Source organism: Pygoscelis adeliae, unplaced genomic scaffold (genome assembly GCF_000699105.1).
Source record: "Pygoscelis adeliae isolate BGI_AS28 unplaced genomic scaffold, ASM69910v1 Scaffold448, whole genome shotgun sequence".
Classification (NCBI taxonomy): Eukaryota; Metazoa; Chordata; class Aves; order Sphenisciformes; family Spheniscidae; genus Pygoscelis; species Pygoscelis adeliae.
Window position 1 is genome coordinate 115,568 of NW_008825288.1, and position 9,270 is coordinate 124,837.

At 44.9% G+C, this 9,270-nt stretch overlaps 2 protein-coding genes across 2 annotated transcripts in view; one reads left to right on the forward strand and one right to left on the reverse strand.

Moving 5' to 3' along the window:
* Nucleotides 1-87: 87 nt before the first annotated feature.
* Nucleotides 88-6,195, forward strand: DDX27 (DEAD (Asp-Glu-Ala-Asp) box polypeptide 27; the record flags this gene model as incomplete). The annotated part of the gene is made up of 19 exons (XM_009329914.1): nucleotides 88-147; nucleotides 460-613; nucleotides 988-1,034; nucleotides 1,196-1,282; nucleotides 2,085-2,190; nucleotides 2,281-2,454; nucleotides 2,772-2,922; nucleotides 3,077-3,176; nucleotides 3,287-3,428; nucleotides 3,503-3,656; nucleotides 3,771-3,852; nucleotides 3,928-4,105; nucleotides 4,246-4,352; nucleotides 4,525-4,630; nucleotides 4,734-4,828; nucleotides 4,930-5,056; nucleotides 5,301-5,385; nucleotides 5,597-5,671; nucleotides 5,957-6,195. Coding segments are annotated over 19 exons (2,046 nt in total), but the record flags the coding sequence as incomplete, so codon positions are not given.
* Nucleotides 6,196-7,082: 887 nt separating this feature from the next.
* Nucleotides 7,083-9,270, reverse strand: part of LOC103921876 (small nuclear ribonucleoprotein-associated protein B-like) — a 4,221-nt gene continuing 2,033 nt past the window's right edge. Inside the window, 6 exon segments of the mRNA XM_009329915.1 lie at nucleotides 7,083-7,264; nucleotides 7,497-7,622; nucleotides 7,802-7,940; nucleotides 8,338-8,490; nucleotides 8,768-8,894; nucleotides 8,896-8,979. Of these exon segments, the coding sequence (XP_009328190.1) occupies nucleotides 7,227-7,264; nucleotides 7,497-7,622; nucleotides 7,802-7,940; nucleotides 8,338-8,490; nucleotides 8,768-8,894; nucleotides 8,896-8,979 (667 nt within the window). The 3' untranslated portion in view covers nucleotides 7,083-7,226.

Here is a 9,270-nt window from a genome sequence, read left to right on the forward strand (position 1 = left end):
GGACTGGGGCTGCAGTGCCCGAGGCCACGGCGCCCCACCCTCTCCCGGGCTCCTCTTACAACTCCTCTTTTGTGATTTTCTGCCTAGAGAGCAGCTACGACGCTGGATGAGAAGATTGAGAAAGTGAGACAGAAAAGGAAGTTCCAGGTCAGGGCCTCACTCTCTCATTACTGAAAAGACTGGTATGGGTTTGGCCTTCAACTGCGTTCCCTCCAGAGGCACAGACTGAAAGCATCCTGAGCTGCAGTGCTCAAGCCGCAGCTCATCACCTTGACTGGGTTTACAGCCACACCTGATGGGTTGCTGAACTGATAAGAATGCAGAATTGTTAATGCTTAAGGTTATGCAAACCACATACCTGTGAATGGGCTTATAATAACAACAAGCAAAAGCTCACAAAGTGTTGAAGTTCCTTTTTTGTCCTTTCTTTTTAAAACTTTTTTTTTAAACTTTTTCTAGGAAAGAGAAGCTAGACAAGCAAAAGTGAGAGATAAAGAGACTGAGCATAATCAAACCAAAAAGAGGGAGTGTGAGGATTTCAGTAGAGACGAAGAAGAAGAAGATGTGGAGTCCCAGTATTCATTGGACGATGAAACTATCTTCACAAAAGCAGGTAGTAGTAGTACATAGAGCGATGGTCAGGAGCAAGAATCTGACAGACTGTTGGCTCACTGGAGAAAAGTCTGTAGCGAAGCCTTGCTGGGAGCGGGCAAGAATGTCCCTTTTTTGTTGTCGTCCTTCTGCGATATTCCTTCTGATTTTGGTCAAGCTTATTTTGAATGGTAGCCATAGTACTTTAACTGAACTTGTCCCTGAGGAAAGATATTTGCTTGGTATTTTACTCCACTGCATGCCTGTACTTGTTTCTGAGGCTTCTCCCTCAATAACTCATTCAGAGCAAAAAGTATGAGATGAAGGTAGTCACCATATCTTGTTATGTGTTTAGCTGTGCTTGTTAATTCCTGTCATATTCCTCTTTCTCTGCAGATACGGTCAAAGTGAAGGAACAGAGGAGATTGAAAAAGGGAGAAGTGGTAAGTGTTGGACAGAATGGCACTAGGTAATTCTCCAGCATTTCTTCTGGAGGAATTTGACTTTGGCTGACAAACTGTAACTCATAAAACAGCCCCGAGCCCTTTGATAACATGTTGTGTTGCTGCCTGTGTTGTTCCAGTTTTGTTGTTCCTGTTTCTAGGAAGCAGAGAGCTTTTTTGAAGATGCCTCTCAATATGATGATAACTTGTTATTCCAGGACATGAATCTTTCTCGACCTTTGCTAAAGGTATTTACCTAGTTTAGTTATTACATATGTTACCCTGAAGAATGTTGTACAGCCTCCTCTCCACCAATCAGAACTGTCAAATTCCTCTTCTCTTTGCAGCCTTTCTGAAAAGGAAATTATGTGGGAGATAGCGTGATAGTCCTTTAGGAGCTGTTATTCCCAAATAATGGAAACCATTCTTTGATTTGCAATATGTCAACGCTATCTTGAGTGAGACTTGTCATTGAATCGCAGAATGGCTGAGGTTGGAAGGGACCTCTGGAGGTCATCTTGTCCAACCCACTGCTCAAGCAGGGCCGCCTGGAGCTGCTTGCACAGGAGCATGTCCAGACAGCTTTTGAGTATCTCCAAGGATGGAGACTCCGCAACCTCTCTGGGCAACCTGTGCCAGTGCTCAGTCACCCTCACAGTGAAAAAGTGTTTCCTGGTGTTCAGAGGGAACCTCCCGTGTTTCAGGTTGTTCCCATTGCCTCTGGTCCCGTCACTGGGCACCACTGAAAAGAGCCTGGCTTCGTCCTCTTTTCACCCTCCCTTCACCTTCACCCTCCACCCACCCTCCTGTATTTATATACATTGACAAGTTTCCCCCCCGAGCCTTCTCTTCTCCAGGCTGAGCAGTCCCAGCTCCGTCAGCCTTTTCTCATATGTGAGGTGCTCCGGTCCCTTCAAAATCTTTGTGGCCCTTTGCTGGACTCTCTCCAGTATGTCCATGTCTCTCTTGTACTGATGAGCCCAGCACTGGGCACAGTACTCCAGGTGTGGCCATACCAGACAGAGTTTAATTGCTCTGTCTCCTTTGTAGGCAATCACAGCTCTTGGCTTCAAGCAACCAACCCCAATTCAGAAGGCTTGTATCCCGGTGGGTCTTCTGGGGAAGGATATTTGTGCCTGTGCTGCCACTGGGACAGGTAGGGGGTTGAGCAGGCACAGCGAATGGAGAATTGGCTATTCACAATAATTGGTAATTCTTGGTAATTCTTCTTAATTTTCTTCTTTAGGTAAAACAGCTGCCTTCATCTTGCCTGTCCTTGAGCGCCTGATTTACAAACCTCGTCAGGCTCCAATAACACGGGTATTGGTTCTAGTGCCAACACGAGAACTGGGTATTCAGGTGCACTCTGTCACAAAACAGCTGGCACAGTTCAGCAGTGTCACAACTTGCCTTGCTGTAGGTGAGTATGAAGTTAACTTATGTGAACTGTACTGCTCGCTGTAAACCGTTATACAGAACTGGGAATTCTGTGTTATAAAACGGGAGGCTGTACAGTTATTGCAGGCATGCTTCTAGTAGGTGTGCTATGGTTTAAAATCTCACTTTCCAATACTGTGCCGTACTTATTGTTTGTTGGTTTCTGAGAAAGAAAAAGGTGGGGGTCACTTCTAATTGTGAATGTGGTGTTAATCTGAGTTGTTTCCCATTCCTCAGGCAATTTGGTACTCTGCTGCAATCTGCTCAGGGAGTCAGCAGTCCATGTTTGCTCTCTTTCAGGTGGCCTAGACGTGAAGACTCAGGAAGCAGCTCTGCGCTCTGGGCCAGACATTCTTATCGCCACTCCTGGGCGACTGATTGATCATCTCCACAATTGCCCTTCTTTCCACCTGAGCAGTGTTGAGGTGCTGATTTTGGATGAAGCGGACAGGTAGGCTAAGCAGGACAGCAGGGAAAATGAGATGGTAGTTTTCTGCTTTCCTTTTCCCAGACTATAGGGCAGGCTTCGTTGCCCTGCCTTAAGTAATGTTTCTTAGCTAGAACCAGATTAAGCTGCCTTACCTTGCTGTTTTTCTCCTGTGTAGGATGCTGGATGAATACTTTGAGGAACAGATGAAGGAAATAATCAGGTTGTGCTCCAACCACCGTCAGACAATGCTTTTCTCTGCCACAATGACAGAGGAGGTAGGACAGGCTGCTGAGAAGCATATTGAGGCAGAAAGTTGAATAGAAGTTTGTCTAGTCTTTTACCAGAGATTATGTGGACTTTTTTTTTCCTTAACCTGTTTTGGTAGGTGAAAGATTTGGCTTCTGTTTCCCTGAAAAATCCTGTCCGAATTTTTGTGAACAGCAACACAGATGTTGCCCCTTTCCTGCGGCAGGAATTTATCCGGATCAGACCCAACCGAGAGGGGGACCGTGAGGCCATTGTATCAGGTTAGCGATGAGCAAAGAAAAGCTGGAGTTGGTAGATGGCTATGAAGCAGGCTACTGAGAGGACTTTCTTTCAGCTCTACTGACACGAACCTTCCCAGATCATGTGATGCTTTTCACCCAGACTAAGAAGCAAGCTCACCGTATGCACATCCTACTTGGGCTGATGGGTCTACGGGTTGGGGAGCTTCATGGGAACCTTTCTCAGGCACAGCGGCTGGAAGCACTCAGGTATTAGCAGGCTTAGTTGGCAATTGTAGGCAAAAAAGAAGTTAGAAGCTGGAAGTTTTAGGGTAGAAGTGGATTACTGTATTCATTGCTAATGTATTTGCTATCTCTGCTCAGGCGCTTTAAGGATGAGCAGATTGATATTCTGGTAGCTACAGATGTGGCTGCACGTGGACTTGATATTGAAGGTGTTAAAACAGTGAGTATTTGCAGTGCTGAGCTTTTTAATGAGTCCTTTAATATTGTTTCTCTACTAACAGCTTTTCTGTTATAGGTAATCAATTTTACCATGCCCAACACCACCAAACACTATGTTCATCGAGTGGGTCGGACAGCAAGAGCAGGCAGGGCTGGTCGTTCAGTTTCACTTGTGGGTGAGGAAGAGCGCAAGATGCTGAAGGATATTGTGAAGACTGCCAAAACACCAGTGAAAGCCAGAATTCTCCCCCAAGGTACGCACTTCACTGAGGTAAAAAACAGGAGAGCAGTAGGCAGGGAATATCAAGGTACAGAGGGACACTGAAAGAGGTACTGAAAAACAAGATGGACTTTACATGAGCTGCTTCTGATGTTCACACTGTATCGTTTTCAGATGTCATACTAAAATTTCGAGAGAAGATTGAGAATCTAGAGAAAGACGTGTATGCAGTTCTGTGCTTGGAGCGTGAGGAACGTGAGATGCAGCAGTCAGAGGCCCAAGTAAGGGGTTTTTTAAGGAATTTTTTTTTTTTACCTTAGTTTTTTTAGGATCTGGAGTAGATGTAGTGCATAAGGAGGTTACCCTAATGTACTTAACCTGCCTACTTTAGAAAGGGAAGAGAGAGAGAATTTTTAGCCACCACGAACTCACTTCTTGCCTGAATTATGCCAGATCAATAGGGCAAAGAAGCAGCTGGAGACAGGAAAACAAGAGACTGTGGGTGAGGGTTTGGAGCGGAGCTGGTTCCAGACCCGTGAGGAGAGGAAGAAAGAGAAATGTGAGTCATGACACTGCTGCCATGTTAAATTCCATAGCGGCAACTGGACTCTGCTCTGTACTTTAAGAGGTTCTTTATTCTGTGCTTTTCTTTGTCTCTCCAGTGGCTAAAGCCCTGCAGGAGTTTGACTTAGCATTACGAGGCAAAAAGAAGAGGAAGAAATTTATGCAGGACAGACAGAAAAAAGCCCAAATGACAGTGAGTACATATATGGACAAGTGGGACCCTGGGTGGACTATCCTAGTTTTCCCTTAGCAAAACCTCACATCACTGTAAACTTGCATTTTAACACCTTTCAGCCAGAGGAGAGGTCACAGTTTGAAATCTTGAAATCTCAAATGTATGCCGAGCGGCTGGCAAAAAGGAATCGCCGAGCAAAGCGAGCCAGAGTCTTGCCAGAAGAGGAACCAGCAGCAGTACCAGCAGGTGGAGACTCTTGTTTTACTTTGTTACAAATAGGTAAACTAAACTAATTTGTATGGAGGGAGGCACTGATCTTTGAAGGAATGGCCACTGGTGCTGGCCAGGGTGCATGTTTGCAGAGAGGAGTCATTGCTTTTCCTGATGGTTAGGCTAATCGTTGTGGTCAAGGCTGCTAGGCTCTAGTAAACCAGATGATGCTGTGGCCTTCTCTTTACAGCCAATGTTCTGACTATTGTCTCTGTGTTAGGCCCCAAGCGGAAGAAAAAACTGTCTGTGTTTGACGAAGAGCTTACCAACACAAGCAGGAAGGCTCTGAAGCAGTACCGTGCCGGGTAATGTCTTAGCAGTAGTACATTAGTCCAGACTTTAGTAGGTGGGATTTTTTTTTTTTTTTTGCATCTCTGGACTTACTCAGGGATACTTTGACTGATATTGGGAGAAAAGGTGGGCAGAGCAGAGAAGGGATTCTTGCAAGAAGTACCTGTGCTATTGAAGTGCTTCAGTGGTTTTTGTCTTACTTCCCCCCTCCCCTCTCTTAAAAAGCCCATCATTTGAAGATCGAAAACGCTTGGGTATGGCCCAACATAGGAAAGGAGGAAACTTCAAATCCAAGTCCAGGTATAGCTCCCTTTACTTTCTTATTAAAGCTTTTTTTTTTCCTGCTTTATCTTTTCTCGTTTTGTGATTGTTTAAAGGCCCTTGCTAAAAGGTTTGTTGGTTCTGCAGTAGCTTACCCTCCTACTGCAGGTCTGATGCTGGGGGCAATCAAGGATGCTGCCTTTAATAGCACATTTCTAGGCTTCTACTTCAGAGAGCATTGCCTAGAAAATGCTCAGTGCTACTCCTCATCTATCATTAGGAGTTGGGCTGGTGGAATGTCATTTCAAATATCTTCTCTTTCAGGTACAGGAGAAAGTAAGAACTGTTGGTAATTACCAAATGGGTAATTTGGACAGTGCAGACGTTTCAGACACGCTCTCCAGGGCCTGGATTTCTTTGTACCGTGAGGAGACAACTTCAGTAAAACTGAATAGTTTTTCTTCAAGTTCTGGAACAGCTTTGTGATGTTTGTTAATACCTGGTTGAAGACCCTGTGTGAAAACTTCTTCAGCAGCCCATGCAATAAAGGATTGATTTATTTTTTTTTCTAAAAAGTTTGCTCTGTTTTATAGGATAGCTAGAGCAACTGAGAGCTGGGATAGGTTACATCTTTCTATCAGACTTTTAGTTCATGTAAGCCAAGTTGTCTTCAGGGCAAAAACTGGAGAACGCTTATTGCTTTGTTCATATACTTCTGTGATCTCGATTAATTAATGTGGCTGAAAAGGATTTCTATGGTTGAGATAGAAGGGATAAAGTTTTCAGGCTACCTGCCACAAGGATGGCTTCAGAGATAACAGTCACAGGAATTAAAACAAGTCTCCAAGAGGCCACTCTGAAGAAAGGATTATCTCCAAAGGCAGGGGGGCAGATGGCTTCGTCCTAACTGAAAAGCAAGCAGCTGTAAGCTGAGGCAAGAAGGGAGGACTACAACCAGAATGCAGGCTGTTTGACATTATTGTATGCAATTAACGATAGGTTTGCTCGTCCTGGCTTTTTTTTTTTTTTTTACAGGCTCATAAGCAGTAGCTTAATGCAGAACATCAGAGATCACTATTCCTAATACAGGCACCATTGTACTTGTTCCACTGTGAATAAAGCAGGGAGAATTCTGATCAGTAACCCATACTTAATTTCATCGAAATGTTAAACTCTTCGAATTTTACTATCTCCACCATATCAACAAATTTTTTTTCATCAGCCTTGCTAAATTTCATCGATATACTTAAATTCCTATAAGGAACAGAGACCAATATAGACTTAACCAGTTGGTCTGGGCCACTTAACAGACCAACTGTTAACTTCTAAGCTGTCAATACAAACTGAGCTTTTTGCTTCAAAGCTGCTCTTCGTCTGGGGTGACCAAAGTGCAATAGTGAAAGGCAACAGGTGCACTCCTGAAATAGGCCAGTACAACAGTGACGCAGAGTACTGGGTTTTCCAACTTTATTAAAAAGGGCAAACTTTACAAGCAGTAATATAAAATATACATAGCAAAGTTTTGGCGGGGCTACTGCTCGGTATATTCCTTTAATCAGTCTTCTCACAGTTCAAAGGTACATTATAGAATATCTTATGGCCTTGGTGGACGCATGCCAGGTGGAGGGGGTCCTGGGAATAAAGGAAAAAGAGTTGAATATTGAAGAGGAAAGAAGAAGCAAGGCTAAACCAGAAAGACGTTTTTGCCATGTTCGAAGTGGCCTTGGGACCTCTTTTTTGGCACTGAGGCATTTACTGACAACTAGCATAGCTAGGGAGGCATTGAAACGTACCACCCTTCAAACATTTTATTCATGTTACAGCTTCTTGCAGCTTCTAGGCATCTAAGATCACTTCTGCTCACCTCTCATTCCTGGGGGTGGTGGTCTCATGCCTGGTGGGGGCATTCCCATAGGAGCACCTCGGCCAGGTGGCATTCCCATTGGTGGGCCCATAGGTGGTCTCATGCCTGGAGGAGGTCCCATCATTCCTTAAGCCAGAGAAGAACAAGCATATAAATCCAGCTGAATACTCAAGGCACCAGCTAAATATCGGAATAATCCTCCATAATACTAGGTCTTCATCAGACTTGGATAAATACCTCTTTATCACTAATTTTGCCACATAACATGAGCTCCTTGCTGCCCCACTCCATAGAGTAATTCCTACCTGGAGGAGGTGCTCCTCTGCTCATGGGTGGGGGAGGACCCCCCCGCCCTGGCGTGTATTGAGTTGGGGCTCCTGCTATGCTAGCAGTGGCTGCTGCAGCAGCAGCTGCAACTGTTCCACGACCCTGAGGTGTCATCACCTGTAAACAAAATAAACAGGTTCACAGAGAAACAGCACATCTGCTTTACATTAATAACTAAAAAATAAGCAAGATTTAAATTATTATCTCTTCAGAAAATTACGCCAGTCTCCTCTTAACATATTAAATAATGCTACAAATCTGTAATACAATTCAATGGATACCACTTGAATTCTGTGCAAGAAGCTGCACTTTTCAAGCCTCTTCTTCCATCATGTAAGAGAGAGTTCCAAGGGGGATCTAGTACCAAAAAAGCCTCGCTAGGCTCAAACTCCCTGGTAACAGAAACTAAGATTACAGTTCTTCACCAATTTCTTGCATCGCATTGGTACCAAGAATTAAAAGCCACTCCAGAATATACCAGCCAACTCTTTTTTAATGGGTCACAGCGTCTCACCTGCTGGGACGGTCCTCCCACTCCTCTGACAGGGCCAGCTAATCCTGCTGGAGCCTGTGGCATGGGTGCACCAGCTGGTACTCCCCTCCCTGCTGCTCTCCCAACTCCAGGTCCTCCAGCTGCTCCAGCAAGAGGTACGCGGGCAATTCCAGTCTGAAAATAGACACACATCACACCCCCACACCCCCCGCAAAGGAAGATTTATCAAAGTGAAAGTCCTCAGATCCTAGGGATGCCCACAGCCGCCCTCTGTCCAATTGATGTCCAAGCCCACAAAGAGATTTGAACTTCCTGCAGTGAAATTTATTGGACCTAGTCAGAACAGCTCCTGGAAGTCTAGGACAATACTGCAGTAGCATTCTCCTGCAAGGAAGCAAATTTATCGGACGCCCCTTCCTTTTCTCCTTAGTTCTGTGCTCATTCTCCTTACGTCTTTTGGAGGTGGTCCTTCAACTGTCATGGACACCAGGTTTTCTCCTCGCAGCAACACAAGACCGAGGACTCGTTTCTCTTCCCGCTCTGGCTGTTTTGAATTTTTAGGTCTAGTGAGAAGAGGAAGAAAACATTGCAAGACGGAGAGAAAAAAGCCAATGAGTTTGCAACAGAATATACGACAGGCTACTCCAGAGAGGAGAACCTACCCTAAAAGCCACATTTTTATATGCCTCAAACTAAGCAGATAGGGAAGTCTAAACACAAGATGCATATTGTCTCCATGATTTTTTTCCCCATGATGCTTAACCGTTACAGTGACCGTGCTGGCATCACAAGAAGGTTTATGTCAGTTATTAGGGAAGAATTGAAGTACAGTGCCTCGGTCGTTTGGGGATTTGACGAATGAGACTAAAACCATGGCTGTTTCTGCAGAAGCTGGCAGCAGGCGTTGCCCAGCTCCTGTGCCAGCTCTCCGCTCCAAGCGGGCAGGCAGCCCCG